At 43.6% G+C, this 18,967-nt stretch overlaps 1 protein-coding gene across 2 annotated transcripts in view; it reads left to right on the top strand.

Annotated features, from left to right (window-relative positions):
* The window catches only part of CDCP1 (CUB domain containing protein 1), a 44,904-nt gene that overhangs the window by 8,029 nt on the left and 17,908 nt on the right, over positions 1–18,967 (top strand). Inside the window, exons 1-5 of one of the 2 annotated variants that reach the window (XM_053410182.1) lie at positions 10,805–11,179; positions 11,589–11,789; positions 14,728–15,081; positions 16,909–17,271; positions 18,628–18,840. In XM_053410182.1, the coding sequence (XP_053266157.1) occupies positions 11,146–11,179; positions 11,589–11,789; positions 14,728–15,081; positions 16,909–17,271; positions 18,628–18,840 (1,165 nt within the window). In that variant the 5' untranslated portion in view covers positions 10,805–11,145. Of the gene's footprint in view, positions 1–10,804; positions 11,180–11,588; positions 11,790–14,727; positions 15,082–16,908; positions 17,272–18,627; positions 18,841–18,967 lie in introns of those variants that run through there. The other variant, XM_053410181.1, reaches the window with a different exon arrangement.

An 18,967-nucleotide genomic window follows, 5' to 3' on the forward strand; every position in this document is an offset into this window, starting at 1 on the left:
CATAAGAATCTGCCTTGTAACGAGACCAAGTAGCCCTGCCTTGACTTGCAGCTGCTCTCCAGGGTTTTAGAAAGAGTCTTAGCCCTGCTTGGAGATGCCAAGGCCTTGCCCTGATTTGCAACTACCTCAATAAATATTTTCCAAGTAAAACTGATGAAACAGAACCTTGGCTATTGGGAATACATGAGATACCGTATTTTTCGCTCCATAAGATGCACTTTTTTCCTCCTAAAAAGTAAGGGAAAATGTGTGTGCGTCTTATGGAGCGAATGGCACTGCGCAGCTCTCACTCTCTGCGCAGGGCCTCTTCAGCGAAGAGGGAGGAGAAATGGAAGGGGCTCCATTTCTCCTCCCGCTTCGCTGGAGATGTGTTGCGCAAAGAGGGCCATCTTAACCTCATTGGGTTGTTGTGAGGTTGTTGTGTGATAGCCCTTGTTTAGCCCCCTGAGCGACTTAACAAACAGACAGGAGAACATTATTCTTGTTTTCCCTCTTCAGTCAGTCTTGGATTCCATCACTGCCCAAACCATGTGCCTCTGTCTCTCTAAATGGCCAGATGATCCCATTTTTTTTCTGGGGCTTTCTGTGAGAGAATGAAATCCAAGCACTAATGCCTGTTAAAATGCTTCTACTGTTCACTTGCAAAATCAAGCTTTTGAAAAGAGGCTCTACAGAAATAAAAGATTTGGAATATTGTTTTTCTGGTTTTCCTCCTCTAAAAACTATGTGCGTCTTATGGTCGGGTGCGCCTTATACAGCGAAAAATACGGTACTTATAGCACCCAAAATTAACACGGCACACTCCTTTGGGTGTTGTTTACTGAATGCAAAGTCAAACGTGAAATCGGGTCCTAAAATATTTAGAACATCAGAACATTTTCTGGAAATACAGTGGACGCTTGGGTTGCAAATGTGATCTGTGCGGGATGCATGTTTGCAACCTGCAGCTTTCGCAACCCGCAGCTGCGCTTCTGTGCACACGCGGGTTGCGATTTGGCACTTCTGCGCATGCACGGCCGCCAAAATCCGGAAGTAACCCGTTTCGGTACTTCCGGGTTTCGGCGGTCCGTAACCCGAAAAAATGCAACCTGAAGTATCTGTAACCTGAGGTATGACTGTACATCTGATTCAAAATTGTCTGGAGCACCAGTACTACTAATAAACTGACTGATAACAGTTTCCTGGACAAGCTACATCAATGGCTACAACTTTGTGGTAATGGCATTATAATGTTTTATTATGTAGCATTAATCATCTGCTGATAAATATTCCCAGTGTTTTGTTTGAAAGGATCTACTATTGATCACTAGCCAGGATAGAGTGACATAGAAGCATATTCAAGGTATTCAGGAAGGGACAGCTGTAGCCTTTAGCTCTGTACCCATTTACTTGCGAGGAAGCCATACTGAACTCAGCGGGACTTGCTTTTGGGTGGATTTGTATAGGAATACACCATAACTGAAGTATCAAAAGTATGACGTCTTGTTTCTTCGTGTGCAATGCTCCATGTTTCTCCTGCTCCTCACCATCACCCCCCACCTCCACCCCCGGTCTGAAGAAACAATGGAGTGCCACTCTGGGGGTGAAGTCCAGCCACTGTGTTAGTGTGACAGAAAAGTTTGTTTTGCTGGGCAGGTTGGGTCAACAAGTGTTTTATTTTTCCTTTTCCCCTGCCATCAAACAGTTAATGAATGGCAGCCTCTGATTGCCCGGGGTTCCAGGAGAGGGAGTTGAAAAGGAGAGGATTTGGAGAGACAGTTGCGGAGATAGAGAGAAAGAGGAGAGAGAGTTGGTTCTGGGTAGAAGCATCCACTCTGAGGAATATATCACAAGCTAGAGAAAGGAGTCTCTGAGACTCCCAAACTAGTTAAGAAGGGTGTGGAGATCCCTTGGGTCTGTTACTTGGAGTACCTCAGGAGTAGGGTTGCCAAAGGGGTGTGTAACTGACAGAAAAGACCACCTTGTTTAAGAACCAAAGTATCAGGCAGCAACAGCTGTGCAACAACTGAGAAAGAATTGTGAAATAGCTGGAAATAAGCTGAGCATTTACCGTCGAGTCTAAAAACCTGTAACATCTACCTGAAGCGAAGTAACTGAACATGAACTGAAGTTTAAAAGAAGCTGTGCTTGATTAGAAGTCCATAACATCAGTTAGATTTAGTATAAATATTATTAAGTGAACCTGAAATAGCATTATAATCTGACGTATCCTATGTTTTACCGACTTTGTGTCATAAACTTCCTTTATTTAATAGAATATTTCTTGTTTATTTGATCAAATCCTGCCTGAGACTCCAAATTATTAAGTTTTCCCTCACACAAGTCCCCCACAAGATAGTCTGGGGTAGTTTGTGCGAATTTGTGGAAGTGGTGTTCCGTGAGGGGGGTGCACTATATTTACGTGAGGGCAGGCCCAACGGCGTCAGGGGAAAAGTGCCGTTGCGCCATTGCAGTTATCAGCACCAAAGTAACCTCCATTGGGCACAAGCCCGAGGAGCGTGTATGGAGAAGGTCCTGAGCTGCCTAGAAGACAAGATTTCCCTCTCGGCCTTACTGATGTCACATTTGGCACCAGTTTGGCTGAAGAAGTTGCCAGAAGGAAGTGTACAAGGCGCCATCCAACCATCTTAGGGGCTCCACTCTGCACGTGTTTACTCCTTAGCCCTTTCACCTCCAGAAGACAGCCTGCAAGGCTGCTGAGGTTTAAGATCAGAGTGATTTCAGAGGCACCATTTACCCGTGTGGTCTTGCCTTGCCGATATCCAGGCATGCCGGCCACTAAAATCAGACCTGTTCACTGGTACTGTGGGGTCTCAGGAAGAGCCACAGAGGCCTGTTCTTGTCCTATTTTGGGGGGGGGGGTTAGCCTAAGTGATTCCATTTGGCTTCTGTAGAAAACTGCCTGCTTTAGAATTTAGGAGGGTGAGCCACAAATATGTGAAGACCAGATAACGTTGCTAGGCGATTTTCAGGAAAACCTCCCTCTGCCGGGCAATTCTCCCCTTCAAGGTCTCCAGGCAGGGTGTCCTGTTTAGATCAGTGCAAGGAACCTCAGAAGAGGGAAAGGGAGGGGGGATACCTCTAAAAAGTATGAATAAAGGCTTTTTGGGGCGGCTTCACCATCACACTGGTGAGTGTGGCTTGCCCGCTCTGTTTTACTCAGCTGAATAAAGGAGCGATTCTGGGAATCTTCTCTGCCTTTGGCATTTATTGGCTTTTCAGTGACCGAGGCGGCTTGGGCCTGATTAGCGGACCCCAACAGTACCATGGACCTTACAGGAACACCATGGGAAGAATTCACAGGAAAGTGCCTCCCTCAGCACTCTTGTAAGACCTAAAGGGCACCTAAGCAATCTGGTCCAAGGTACACAATCTAGGAGAAATGCATGCTTAGTTAGTCCCTTTGAAAGACAGGCTTAGCTTTGTAGCTCAATGTTTGCAGAAGCTTCATTTACCAGAGTAAACATGCGTCTTTGGACTGACTGGTTCTGCGTCCAGCTGACAACTTCCTTGTTCTTTTGTCGTGCCCTTGCTTCTGAGTGTTACGTGCTGGGTGTTGCGCAGCACCGAGCTGTGCCTTGCGGAAAATATTGGAATGGTGTGTGTGTGTGTGTGTGTGTGTGTGTCTGTGGCCTGAGTTTTTCATGTCTGTTATCTTGCCTCACTCTCTTGCCCTTGTTTCACTTCTCATTTCAGCCCGAGGTGTGCCTATATCTCTTTGGGACAAGTTAGACATGGTGTTAATTGTATCTTTGCATCTAGCCTGCTGATTTTTCAAAATGCAAATTGCACCAGCAGGTGTGGTTGGAAGGGTGAGAGCAGAGAGAGGGAATTTAATCCTTACTCTCCCCTGCTGTCGTCTGCAGGAAAATCCACTTTAGGAAGGTGCTATTTGCCTTAAGGGGAAATGTCTTTTTGTGGAAAATTCTTCCCTCCCCCCACATCAAAGGCAAATACCAGGTTCAGAAGAAGGATTTCCCCCAGGAGCACAGCAGGGAAGGGCAATTGTTTTGAAACAGAGTATTTGTAAGCTTTGTGTATTTTACAGATTTGTAAGTCACTTTGGGGGGGCGGGCGGCGGCGTACAGAGCCTAGGACTTGCTGATCTCCACGGTTCAAATCCCCACGACGGGCTGCCAACCTAGCAGTTCGAAAGCACGAAAGCACGTCAGAGTGCAAGTAGATAAATAGGTACCGCTCCGGAGGGAAGGTAAACGGCGTTTCCGTGTGCTGCTCTGGTTCGCCAGAAGCGGCTTAGTCATGCTGGCCACATGACTGTACGCCGGCTCCCTCGGCCAATAAAGCGAGATGAGTGCCGCAATCCCAGAGTTGGCCATGACTGGACCTAATGGTCAGGGGTCCCTTTACGTTTACCTTTAAGTCACTTTGAAACAGTTCTTGCATGAGAAGCAATTTTTAAAAAAAGGTAGTATTAATAATAATTAAATCCCCTTCCCTTGCCTACTCTGTTTCCATCAAATATCACACACACATGTTCTAAATGCACAGGCAATACATTTTGAAAAACCTGCAGTTTAGCTGCAAAGACGTAGTTTGTCCCTTTTAATGCTGATTTGTGCAAACTTTCTGTTTGCGCTGGTTTCCTTGTCATAATCCCCCCAATCTAAGTATCTCTATTCTTGCTGGCCTGGAGATTCTGAGCTGCTGGGAATTAAGACACACATATCCTCATGAAGTTCTCCAGACAAGGAGATAGGGAATGTAGAGGAAAGAGTGTTGTTAGTTGCTACGTTTATGTCTACATAATTCCTCCTACTTCTTAACTCCTCCTCCATGTTCATTAATTCTCAGATGGCTTGGGGCTTTTTAGCCCTTTCTGACTGTCATGAGCACTACCGAGCGCTAGAAATCCTCAATGTAGACAGCAGCCAATGGGGTTCAGCCTCTTGAGTGAGATGGGCGCACAACCCTAGAGTCTGTCAAGACTGGCAACCTTTACCTTACCTCCGGTTATATACGCTTCAGGTTACAGACTCCGCTAACCCAGAAATAGTGCTGCAGGTTAAGAACTTTGCTTCAGGGTGAGAACAGAAATTGTGCTCTGGCGGCGTGGTGGCAGCAGGAGGCCCCATTAGCTAAAGCGGTGCTTCAGGTTAAGAACAGTTTCAGGTTAAGTACGGACCTCCGGAACGAATTAAGTACTTAACCCGAGGTACCACTGTACTACTTCATGAAGACCAAATCTCATTAGCGAGTGTGCACATACACAAGATTTCACAATATTCTTCCCACATTTGGTATTGTGGAATAAACTGTGAAAGTGATTTTGGAGTGTGGCAACCACTTCCTTTGCATTTGAAAGAAGAGCTAGACTTATTTCCAAGAGCAGGTCATTAATTTGCCTGTCTCCCTCTCATGTTTAGCAGAGTTTACACATCCACTGTTTTTGCTGGGCTTAATGTTATACTGATACCCCAAAACTGGGGTGCACGTTTTAAGATTATTGTGCACCAAAGGCTATTCACGTTACTCTCTTCCATTCCTTTAATACTTGGCAGTAGTGGTAGAGCTTATTTTACAAAAGTCGTGCTGTATTGCCTTGATCTCTCAATGTAAAAGCAAGTTAAAAAATCTCTATATAAAATGGATGGACACTGGAAGCAGGGGTTAGGTGGAAGGTGACCTCTACACTGCTAAATCCTGTAGATCCAAAAAGTCCAGCCATCCAAAAGCCTCTCCTGAAGGTTAGAGGGCTTTCTCCTGAATTAGGTGAGCTCTTGTGTGAAATATGGAGGAAATATGGAGAGAAATATCTCTCAAAATCAGGCAAAGGCACATCATGTGCAGAACTTCAGTGAATATTGACTATATTGATTTTCCCAATTTTCATAATTTCATGGTTGGAGTGCCTGATTGTACAGTGGTACCTTGGTCCTCAAACTTAATTCATTCCAGAACTCTGTTCCAAAACCAAAGCGTTCCAAAACCAGGTACGCTTTCCTATAGAAAGTAATGCAAAATGGATTAATCTGTTCCAGACTTTTAAAAACAACCCCTAAAACAGCAATTCAACATGAATTTTACTATCTAGCAAGACCATTGATCCATAAAATGAAAGCAATAACCAATGTATTGTACTATAAAATAAATAGGACAGTACGGTAGATGCTAAAAATTAAAATTATTTTTTTTCTTACCTGCACTGATGATAGTCATTGTTTGGATGGGGGGCTTTTATCCATTTTCGCAGTCACACAATCAATCAATCGATCAATCAATCAGTAGCTGAAATGGGTTCCACATAGTCACAAAAACAAATTAACCAAAAAGCCACAAAAACGCGAAATAAATAGCAAAAACCAAAGAGCCAAACTTAATCTGTTCTGGAAGTCCATTTGACTTCCGAAATGTTCGAAAACCAAGACACAGCTTCTGATTGGTGCAGGCGCCCCGGAAACAATAGCCAACAGCCACAACGGATGTTCGGCTTCCGAAAAACGTTCAAAAACCGGAACACTTACTTCTGGGTTTTTGGCGTTTGAGAACCAAGGTGCCACTGTACTAAAAAGGGATTTTGTGCAGCAGCCAGTTACCACCAGTATTCCCTTTTAATGAACCCAAGAGAAGACAGACACAAAATGCCTCTTTTGATGCTTTATTCACACATATGTTGATTACGATTCTACAATGCACGGCAGCTCTTATAAGCAATACTTCACATCAGTGCACACATCCCATTCTAATAATCTAATGCCTTGGGCAAAGAGTTGTGGTAATTTTTGAACGCAACATGTATCCTACTAATTGGTTGGTCAGGCCAATTAGTAAGGTAGAATCTTGCCAAGCCAGAAGTTATTGTGGCCAGTTTAAATGTAGTCCCTGTTCAAGTGTGTGCATGTGTTTAACACTGGACTTCTTACATGATTTTTCTCAAAATTTGTTGCCTGGGTGGGTCCTACCTTATATATACTAGCCATGGGTAGGCAAACTAAGGACTGGGGGCCGGATCCGGCCCAGTCGCCTTCTAAATCTGGCCTGTTGACGGTCAGGAATCAGCGTTTTTTTTACATTAGCAGAATGTGTCATTTTATTTAAAATGCATCTCTGGGTTATTTGTGGGGCATAGGAATTTGTTCACCCCCCATATAGTCTGGCCCCCAACAAGGTCTGAGGGACAGTGAACTGGCCCCCTGCTGAAAAGGTTTGCTGACCCCTGTAGTAGAGACCCAAGAGACCCTTTGCTCTCGGAAGCAAGCAGGTTACAATCATAGCTTCATAACACAGAGAGTGGCTCTCTTCTCCGGCTGGAAAAAAACCCCATTAAAAAGGAGTTAAGATAAAATTGCTATAAGTTGTTTTGCTGATTTGGAGGTTTAATCTGAGCTAGATTTAAGCTTTCTGCTTGCCTATGGTACCTTATTTCTCTCACATCATGGATGTGGTATATGGATATTATGGGTATATGTTCTGCATTATTTTATTAATACTGTGGCTAGAACATATCGGGGTTGGACTAGACGACCCTTGGGTCCCTTTCAGCTCCCTTCTTTGATTCCAATGAATTTATGAACAACTTCAAAGGAACCTTATTTATACCTTGTGGCATGTTAGAGGCTTGTGATCAACTTGTGCCTACCTAGTAAGCCGTGTCTTCCTTCATAACTGAACTGTTGTGCTGTTTTTGCTGTATTGTTTGTTTGCTTTCTCCATATCATTTCATCACAAGTCATTAACATGCCTGCTATTTCTACTGCCTCTTTTTAAGACTTGTAATTCAGCCTATTAATTCTACCATCAGCTGTTCAAAACGTTATAATTTAGCTTTTGCATCATTTAAGTTCCCCTCTTGTATATTAATATAATTCTCTATTCCGTTAAGCTATCTACGTTTCTGTCACGTATTAAAGCTCTTTCCCATAGCTGGTTTTCTTATCCAGTATTATTTATTCAGAGGCTCTATCAAAGAGCATATTTCTGGAGTTCTTTCTTTCAAGTTTTGCCCAAAGGTACAAGCCTGGGAGAAACTCCTTTGTTTTTAATGTACTATTGCTGCTCTGGGTTGGATTATAGTTGTTGTATGTTACTGCTTTTGTGATACTTTGCTAGTTGAATATTGCTGTTAAGCTGTTGGAACTGTTTTATTCATTGGTTTGCCATTATGGATTTAGTATGGTATTGAACTATTTATTTTTTGCGTGTGTTTATACAGCTTGTCTGTTGATTCGTGTTTTATTTATTGTCAGCCGCTTTGGGCTTCTTTTCAGAAGGAAAAACAAGGTACAAATATGAATTGAAGCAGGAGAAATGACGTGAAATTCTGCTTTTTAAAACAAAATTTACATATGGTGCGGGTAGAGAGAAAATGTTCTTTTTAATTCCTCCAAGTTGTTCGGCAGTAGCACCAGGGCAGACAAAACAATTCTTTGCGCAGCACATTGTGAACTTACAAAATATGTTACCTGAAAATTCAGTGATGACTCTCTTTCCTCTGCCATTCCTCTAATTAAATTCGCAGCCTCCAGCATCTTCTTAAAAACCGTATCGGTTGTATGATTCTCCTGTGTAATGTCTAAATTTGTTTGGCCCATACACTACAAGGAATATTAAATAAGATAATTCTCACGGTACTTAATAGCCTCTGCAAATAGCTCCAGTTTGGAGGCAATCTTTAAATTTCCTTGCATGTGATGTTAGCAACAGCCTGGAAGTAATTCGTAGTGAGAACACGGAATATGATAAGAAAGAAAGGAGACTGGCTGAGCAAAGCCTATTAAGGCAAGAACTGCCTGATTCTGGGCAAGGGGGGTCTTAAATCAAAAGCAGCCGTGTCTGTCAACACCAGTTATTGCTAATGCAGGCCTGAACAAGAAGTAATGAACTCGCTGTTGCAGCAAGTTGAAATGAGTTGGGAATCTTGTACGGGGAACGATGAAGAATAAAATGAGCATCTTTGCCTAGAACCAGAATGCTTCTTGGCCATCCCTAAGGAGATGTGAATAAGTGAATATGAGCCCTTCCCTGTTCCACATTTGAAGCACATAAACATCTCTCAAGGAATTCTTGGAACTGTGGTTTGTTAAGGGTGCTGGGGACTGTAGCCCCGGGGAGGGTAAACCACAGAGGTTGAATCCTGACAAGTACAGTGGTACCTCAGGTTAAGTACTTAATTCCTTCTGGAGGTCTGTTCTTAACCTGAAACTGTTCTTAACCTGAAGCACCACTTTAGCTAATGGGGCCTCCTGCTGCTGCAGTGCCGCCGGAGCACGATTTCTGTTCTCATCCTGAAGCAAAGTTCTTAACCCGAGGTACTATTTCTTGTTAGCGGAGTCTGTAACCTGAAGCGTATGTAACCTGAAGTGTATGTAACCTGAGGTACCACTGTATTGTACTCCCACTTGGACTACTGCAATGTGCTCTATGTGGGGCTACCTTTGAAGGTGACACGGAAACTGCAGTTAATCCAGAATGTGGCAGCTAGACGGAGTGGCTGCCGAGACCACATAACTCCGGTCCTGAAAGACCTACATCGGCTCCCAGTACGTTTCTGAGCACAAGTGTTGGTGCTGACCTTTAAAGCCCTAAATGGCCTCAGCCAGGTATACCTGAAGGAGCGTCTCCACCCCCATTGTTCAGCCCGGACACTGAGGTCCAGCTCCAAGGGCCTTCTGGTGGTTCCCTCACCGCGAGAAGTGAAGTTACAGGGAACCAGGCAGAGGGCCTTCTCGGTAGTGGTGCCCGCCCTGCAGAATGCCCTCTCACCAGAGGTCAAGGAAATAAACAAATATCTGACTTTTAGAAGACATCTGAAGGCAGCCCTGTTTAGGGAAGTTTTTAATGTTTGATGTTTTATTGCTTTATTATTATTGTTGTTGTTGTTGTTGTTGTTCTGTTGGGAGCAGCCCACAGTGGCTGGGCAAACCCAGCCAGATGGGTGGGGTATATATAATAAATAAATAAATAAATAAATAATAATTCCCAGCATTCTTTGGGGGAGGTGATGTGCTTTCAGTGTACACTCAGCCTGCATCGTGTGTGTGTGTGTGTGTACCTCGACGGAGCAAGAAAGCGCAGTGGGAGTTGGGAGATTTTAGCTTGCCCTGCTTCACTTCATCGGCCGATGTGTCATCATGCTAAGACGAGGTTTTTACACGCAAAGAATTCCCCTCCTTATGAGCAAGTTTTGCATTTCTTGTAATCCTAACAAGGATACATGCAGAGAGACGCATAGGCTTAAGAAAGGAAAAAAGCAAGACATGAATCATCCCTATCACCGTGCTTGCGAACGGCACTGATAAATGAAATGTTATATATGTATTTCTTTCACCATATCCTTCCTAAGCCATTTGACCCTCCTGAATGTTGAGTAAGTAATTATCTTTGCTTATGCAATGGGCCGTAATGTTTAGTGAGCGGAGATCTTTGCTTACCGTTTTCAGCTGTGTTTGCCTTACTTTGGGTAGATCTTTTGGCTTTTAAAGAGGTTTTGCTCATGCGACAGTGGAACTTTTTATTCCTTTTGCCTAAACAAAAAGCAATTGCTTACTGTGCTATTTCCTGACAGAATGGTTGGCCCAAATTTATTTTGAGATCTTGCCCCCGCCTTGGACTCCACGAAGCAGTTTAGTGCGACTCCTCTGTCCAACATTAGGGTCTTCTCATAGTCTGATGTGCCAGTACACATGTGGTTCCTTTTTGACTCTTTAAGCAACAAATGAGCAATAGTTAAAGCGGCTACAAATATGTAGTAGTAGTAATAATAATAATAATTTATGATTGTGGCGTTTGTACGGAGCAATAGTCCCACGGACTATTGACCCGTACACCACTAATCCGCTGCCACCAACCAGGTCCTCCCTGGTAAAATCACTTCAGCCTCAGTCAGCTGCTCAATTAATAAAGAAGAGTGTATTTTATTTCAGACACAAACAAACTTTTCCGGCATTCCAAACATTGTTACTCTTTACTTTCTTAGTCTTATTTTCCTCTCTCTATCTCTTCTACCTCCCCTCACTCAAGAACCCACTGCTCTAACCGTTTCTCTATTTCCAACTGCCTGGCAACTGCTTCTCCAACTGCCTTTCCCAACCAGCCAACCCACTAAAACCAACCAACTACTCACCAACAACTCTGGACCATCTCCCACCATTTTCTTAATTTGGAGTCCCCAGAAATAGGGGACATCTTATGCACGGAGGCGTGTTATACATGGAAAAATACGGTATTTAAATAGTCCAAAAAAGGCCATACTTTTATTTTTTGAAGGCTTAAGACTAAAGTATTAAATAGTTAAAACACCCAGCAGGAAAATTGTATTTCCTTAGATTGGGGGAGGGTGGAATATGTACATGTATAGCTGACTATCCTTTTATCAAAGGCATAATAGCAAAAGAATCCATTGCTCCCTAATGTATTACGGCATAAGTTTTCATAACCAATTGTCTGGTTCTTTGGATAAAGTGAACATTAATCTAGGAAAAGTTTATTCCAGTATAAATCTGCTTGTCTTGAAGTGTGGGGGGGGGGGGGACGACGACGACAGGCATCTTCGTTTGTTTTGCTGCAGCAGCCTAATATGGCTACCACTCTGGAACCAAAAACATAACCTGCATTTTTAACAATCGTTTCAGGTGCCTATGAAATCTCCCTTGAACGTCTTGACAACACATCAGTTCGGATTAAACCTGCAGCGCAAGGAAAGTGTGCACTGGTTGTAGGAGGAAACAAGTCTTATTCTGAAAGGAAAATAACCTCTGGGCAGTGGCTTCGTTTTGATTTTGATTGTGAAAAGCCGCAGAATTATTGGGAATTGGTGATTGAGAGGGACATTGGTAAGTTGCACTATGCTATCCAGTTTTTATAAGCTTCTAAAAGTAATTTGGATATTTGTCAACCTGAGCTGCATGCTGAAAGCCTAAATGACAAGGGTAAATATTATTTATCTTCTACTTGTTACAGTACCATCCTCTTTGTTGCTAAATAAGGGCTTGGGGCTGTCAACTGAACTGAAATAACTTAACTGTATAAATCATCTTCCTTTTAACTGATTATTTAGCTGTTTTTATACAGGGGTAGGGACGTGGGTGGCGCTGTGGGTTAAACCACAGAGCCTAGGACTTGCTGATCAGAAGGTTGGCCTCGGGGGAAAACCGAATTACCACACGAGAATGTGACTGTTCAGCGCTGGTTCTGCTCAGTCCTCTGCTTCTAATACTGAGAGTGTGCTTCTGACCATGTGTTCCTCCTGAGGAGCACAATGCTCTCTAAAAAATGTCCCATTAAGATCTAAGCAACTGCGCGCTTTTATCTCCGACACGCAAAAAGGCCTGGCCAGTAAAATTCATACATTGTCAGAGAATCAGAATTGTAGGGCTGGAAGGGACCCCGTGGCTATCTAGTCCAACCCCTCAAATACAAGAATCACAGTTAAATCACCCTGGCAGGTGGGTGTCCCAAGCTCTGTTTAAAAACCTCTAGCGAAGGAGAGCCCACCAACTTCCAAGGTAGTCCATTTCAGTGTCAAACAGCTCTTGCCATAATATAATATAATATAATATAATATAATATAATATAATATAATATAATATAATATAATATAATATAGATTTGATTGATTGATATGAAGCCCATTTCAAACAAGCTGCACTTACAGCTGGAGGTTCTAATCAATTTAATTGACAGATCAATCAACTAAAAACATAGTTGATTAAACCATGGACCAAGAGTTCTTAAGTGGACACGATGGTTTATATCAGGGGTCAGCAACCCGCGGCTCTGGAGCCGCATGTGGCTCTTTTACACCTTTGCCGCGGCTCCGGGGCGGATACTAGCGAGGGGAGGAGGCGCATTGTGTGCCCCGACACTCCCCACTGTTTTAAATGTCGCAATGGTTTTGCGGCTCCCAGTTGTTTTTTTCTTTGGTCCAAGTGGCTCTTTTTGTCTTAAAGGTTGCAGACCCCTGGTTTATATGAACCATTCTTGTTTTGGTTTTCTCCTGTGAAAAGCAACGGTCTGTAATTCCGCTTGCCACCCCTGGCCATGATCCATCACCCTCCGTCAATGGTGGGTAGAGAAGCTTTAGCCTTTTCCAGCTTGGAGTTGGGGGGGAAGAGGGGGTCATCCCTGTGGCTGCGTCACACTCAGAAGTTGAGCTCAAATGCAGACGAAAATAGCCAACCTGAGGCTGCCAGATGGAGGCCGGGGCAAGCGGCGATGGCGCTTAGAGCATCTTGAAGCCCAGCACCAAAGCAAGACCAAGCCTTCTCCTTCGGCTCCAAGAGAGGGGAGCTGAGCTGCATAGCACCAAGCAAACCCATTTCTCCTCTTCCTCTTCCCCAGCTGACAAATCTTGGAGAGGAGCAGTGGTGGGGGTGATTGTTACTGAACCCTATAGCAGTGCAGCAGAAAACCAGCAGAAAAAGGAAAGCTTGGGATTCTGACTTGGCAAACAGGGCCAAACAAAAACCAAAAAGGAAGCAGCGTTTATTTTTTAATTTACAAGTTCTTTTACATTTCCCACAGTAGCCCCTTGGTACGCATACATTTTGGCTCCCGGACAATGGAAAACCAGAGGTGATTGTTCCGGTTTTCGAACATTCTTTGGAACCCGAACATCTGACGCAACTTCATTAGCTTCTGATTGGCCTCAGGAGCTTCCTGCAGCCAATCGGAAGCTGCGCCTTGGTTTCCAAATGTTTTGGAAGTCAAACGGACTTCCGGAACGGATTCCGTTCGACTTCTGAGGACCCCTGTATAAAGGTAAAAGGACCCCTGACCATTAGGTCCAGTCGTGACTCACTCTGGGGTTGCAGCGCTCATCTCGCTTTATGGGCCGAGGGAGCCGGCGTACAGCTTCCGGGTCATGTGGCCAGCATGACTAAGCCACTTCTGGTGAAACCAGAGCAGCGCACGGAAACACCGTTTTTACTTTCCCAGCGGAGCAGTACCTATTTATCTACTTGCACTTTGACATGCTTTCGAACTGCTAGGTGGGCAGGAGCAGGGACCGAGCAACGGGAGCTCAGCCCATCGCAGGGATTCGAACCGCCAACCTTCTGATCAGCAAGCCCTAGGCTCTGTGGTGTAACCCACAGCACCACCCGCGTCCCTCCACAGTGCGACTATAGATCGCTACTATGCATTATTTAAGCCTCCCCTCTGTCAAAGTCCAACTGATTTGAGACTGTGACATTTATTTTCCTATATGATGTGAGCTCACAGTAAAATATAATAGCACCTACTTCTCAGGTCAGAATGAGAGTGAGTTCCCATCAATGAACCCTCTGCGTTATTGCAGCATCAATGCTGTGCTAATAAAATATCATTTTTCATCGCATCACATTCAAAGCCTTCAACTGTCGCACATTTCCCAGAAGTTCTGAACACCACAATAGTGATTTTGGTAAAGACACAACCATGGATTTCAGTCTTCAAATAATAAACTAGGCTGGGTGGTTGTTAAAGAAAAAGAAAATATAAAAAACTTGAGTGCCTTGTTTGCTTAGAACAGGATTTCCCAAACTTGCGTCTCCAGCTGTTTTTGGAGTACAACTCCCATCACCCCTAGCTAAGAGTACCAGTAGTCCAGGATGATAGGAATTGTAGTCCAAAAACAGCTGGAGACCCAAGTTTGGGAAACCCTGGCTTAGAATGTGCATAGAGAATTACTCAAAGCTCTTAACATAAATGAAAGAGTAAAGGGATTCTAATTTAACTGGATGGTCTTGTGTGATGATCATTCCTACATTATGTGTGTCTGTGTGTTTCTAGATTGTATGAGAGGACCATGTCCCTTCGGAGATGTTCTGCTTCTGCCTTCTGGGTTCCTGCCCTTTAACAGGACCTTCATATGGGATGTTAAAGCCAGAAGGTTAGATGGGCTTGAACTGAAGTTCTCTCCGTTCTTAAGACAAATTCTGCCTGGAGAGACTTGCCCCGACCAAGTTCTTTACAACATTGGCACCCTTCTTAATACGAACAGAGTCAACATTGGAAACTTCTGTGGAAATGGTACTGTGTCACGAATCAAGGTGCAGGGGGGAGTTATTATGACCCTGACGCTTCCATGGAACTCTAATGTCCGTGTCTCTGGCTTTAAGCTCGAAGGGAGGTCTTCCATCCAAAGTGAGTATGATTTGCTTCTGTTGTCAGCAGAAAAATTAATGATATTTTAACACACTATCTTTAAATGTGGTTCTGTAGGCTTGCTTTCTTCTAAGTGGGTTGGAGGGGGCACTTCCTGCAGTAGGTTTCTCTCAAAGACATTTCCGGTTTTGCAGTGGGTGAGGGAGATCAGAGAAGGCGCTGAAGGACGGGGTTGGAAGTAGAAAGCTTTTGAAGGAAAGGAGGGAGAATCCTGACCTTTATTTAGCATCCTAAGCCTACTTGCGAGCAATATGGAAGGGGCTAAATTAATGCACTGGGCTGTTTCTTAAACACAAGTGTGCATTTGTATATTAAATAATGTGCCAACATAACACAAGAATGGTATTACATTTATCTAGGGCAGATGGTAAAGGTAAAGGTACCCCTGCCCATCTAGGGCAGATGTAGACTAGCTAAAATCTTAAAGGCCTGTCCAGAAGAATGGATGTGGGATGGGATGAAGGCACATGTTACTTCTCACACTTTTAAAGAGGTGTGTGTGTGAGACCTATGTGCTCAAAAAGTAACGTGGTATATACTTATCCTTTTTGTCATAACGGAAATTACCTGTTTCTTTCATGTTGCATGTTGCAGTTCTCTTTCACAACTATATAACCTAAGGACGAGTGTTGTTTGAAAGGACCCTGTGACAAAATTGCTCTTCATTAAAAAAAACAACAACTTTACCTGTGTAATGTGAGTGTGCTTTCAAACAACCTCCCTTGAACCAACTGAAAATCGTTTTAGCCAAATTGATAGTGGACCAATTCCCCCCCACACACATACACGCTCTCATCTGTATTGCTTGTTGACTGTGTATTGACCTATAATACTTCTGCCAAACTACCATGGTTCAATCTGACCACCAGACCGTACAGAATGGGTTTTTCTTATAAGCCAAAGCTGCTTAGTAAGAATAAAGAGTACGTAAGCTTATACCAGTCCACATACACATAGAGGGACCCCAGGGGTTTGATGAGGCCCTGAGCTACTGAAGGTAATGGGGCCCTTTATATGTCCAGCTGTCCTTTGTCAACAACAAATTGTTCTGTTTTTGTGTGTGTTGAATATATGCTATACAGTATGGTAATCTATGGACCTGCACAACACAAGACACTGTTGCTGTATGTGGGTTTTATTTTATTTGTTTTTTATCTTACATTTTGGAAATGTACATCCAGTTTTTTCCCCTTTAATTTTTAGGAGGGCCCCCAAGAGAGTGGGGCCTATAGCTTGTTTAGCTTATATGTAAATCCAACAGTGAGGGACCCCCAAAAAACCACAATGTCACTGTCTTCGCTTGAGCCAGAACTTGCAAGCTAAGCCCATGAGAGAATACAACACACATATCACCTTAGAAACTAAAGCAGGCATTGGCAAACTCAGCCCTCCAGATGTTTTGGGACTACAATTCCCATCATCCCTGACCACTGGTCCTGTTAGCTAGGGATCATGGGAGTTGTAGTTCCAAAACATCTGGAGGGCCGAGTTTGCCTGTGCCTAAACACATAAGCTCCCTTTTATGCTCATAGTGGTCATGTCTGTCTGTCTGTCTGTCTGGGTATACTTTCTCAGTCAAAGGTAATTGAAACTCTTTTTCTTGGGGGCCTAATTCTGGCACCAGCTTGGCCTTGAGCGTAGTTCTAACAAGGCAAGGGTCACTATCCTGAGGTTTCTGGTGACTGCTGGGTTGGGAAGAACGACTGCAATGCAAACACTCTCTAGTTCAAACAAGTTTGTAATTTTGAGGTTCGCCGGTGATTGTATGTGTTCACAAATGCTTGTCTCCCTTTGTGTTTAAAATAGGATTGTGCATTGTTGAATCCACATTTCAAACAGAAGGAGAAGCAACCTTGATATCTGCCAACTACCCGTTGGGGTTACCAGAAAATGAACTGGTGGCCTGGCAATTTGTCATTCCATTCAACTTAAGAGCACGTATCTCTATCCTCAACTACACCATCGCAAAATGTGAACGGAACTTTCAGACAGTCGAGTACCAGTTACCCGGACAGCCCCCTCAAGAGCTGACACCCAAAGAGGGGCAGTCGGTCGTTCTTGCTGGTAATTTCAACCTTTCCATGCAAGGCTGTAAGCAATATCAACAGAACGCTGGGGCCCACAATTTGCATTTTAAAGTTTTTGTTCAGCGCCCTGAAAATGAAGAGAGTAAGTAACCAATTCCCTCTTTTCCTTTTCCTTTTCTCTTTTCTTTGGTTAATGGGTCTTTGTGTGTGTGTGTGTATAAAAGATAGAGAGAGACCACACACCTCTGTGCACAGCAAAACTTAATGGGGCAAAATATGCACTATGGGTTAATAATACAGGTACCCTTTTTTCTTTTGGAAAAACACCACACTATACAGTCGTACCTTGGATCTTGAACGCCTTGGCTCCCAAACAAATCGGCTCCCAAACGGATCGATACCCGGAAGTGAGTGTTCGGGTTTTCAAATGATTTTCGGAAGCCGAATGTCTGGTCTGGCTTCTGATAGGCTGGAGGAGCTTCCTGCAGCCAATCAGGAGCCGCACTTTGGTTTCCGAACATTTTGGAAGTCGAACGGACTTCCAGAACGGATTCCGTTTGACTTCCAAGGTACAACTGTACTGGAAAAGATGGTCTCAAAAAATAAAAAAAGTAAAGCACTGCTTTCTAGTAATTTTCATGCCCATAAGTAGGAATGGAGTCGGAGTTGTACCTTATATTGGTTACAATTGGAAATTGGATTTAATAATAAATTCAGTTCCTGAATTTAGAAGGCCATTGTTGACATGACTTCCCTGTCAGAGATTAAGTTTAGACAGGGGCATTGCAGTGGCGTAGCGTGGGTTGTCAGCACCCGGGGCAAGGCAAGTAATTTGCGCCCCCTAACCCGTGGATTTACGCCCCCTAACCTGTGGATTTGCGCCCCCTAACCCTAACCCCCAGATGTTGCGCCCGGTGCGGCCGGCCCCCCCTGCACCCCCCACGCTACGCCACTGGGGCATTGGACATCCATACAGTATTTTGGGCTAACTGAAGTTTACTACGTTTGTCAGGTAATACCATTATGAAGAATAGCACGTTAAAGCAAACCTTGGGGCCGTCTCCTCTTCGGAGGTTACAAAGGAGATGGTTGCCAATGTCAGGAAACTGCTGTTGGAAGAAGGGGGAGAGATTGAGTGGACATTTTTGTGCCTGTTGGTGGATTGAAGTCACTTAACTTTACAAAAGCACAAACTTAAAAGGAGGACCCACAATCGATGACACACTGATTGATAAAGTATTCCATTAATATGCCATGACAGTTGCTTATATGGAGAATTCAGGTAGTTCATAGTTCTATTCAAGAGAGGGGGTAACTTTCTTGTAAATTAGAAAGAAGTGAACAGCTTAACGGTTTCAAAACATAATGCCCCTAGGTAATTTAGATTCTTCTGTAGATCTTGCAAATCATGGAACAACAGCTGCACTATTTTCTTATTTTTAAGAAACGGACTAGGTGTTGCAGTTCTTCTAAATGATCTCTGTTTTCTTGTTTTCAGATGTAACCTACAGAGTTGACCTCATGAGAGAGAGGGACTTAAATCTTACAATATTTTCGAAGCCAACACAGCCTGGAAGTTTATGCTTGATCTGTATTAATCGTAGTAAAAAATGTGAGACCAACGTGACTTTAGTATCCGGTTCCAGTTACACTATCGCCTTACTGTGTAAAAATACAGAGAATGTGAGGGTAACGGCTGTGCAGTCTAAAGGTATGAACAAAATGTCTGGAATTTAGTTCCCTTAAAGTGTGTATTTGGCGGGGAGACATCTGACAAGAATGTATTCCTATTTTTACTCGCCCTTCCAAATGCTGTTTGTTTTCGTCATCTGTCCTTT

Source organism: Podarcis raffonei, chromosome 12, assembly GCF_027172205.1.
Source record: "Podarcis raffonei isolate rPodRaf1 chromosome 12, rPodRaf1.pri, whole genome shotgun sequence".
In the NCBI taxonomy this organism is placed as follows: Eukaryota; Metazoa; Chordata; class Lepidosauria; order Squamata; family Lacertidae; genus Podarcis; species Podarcis raffonei.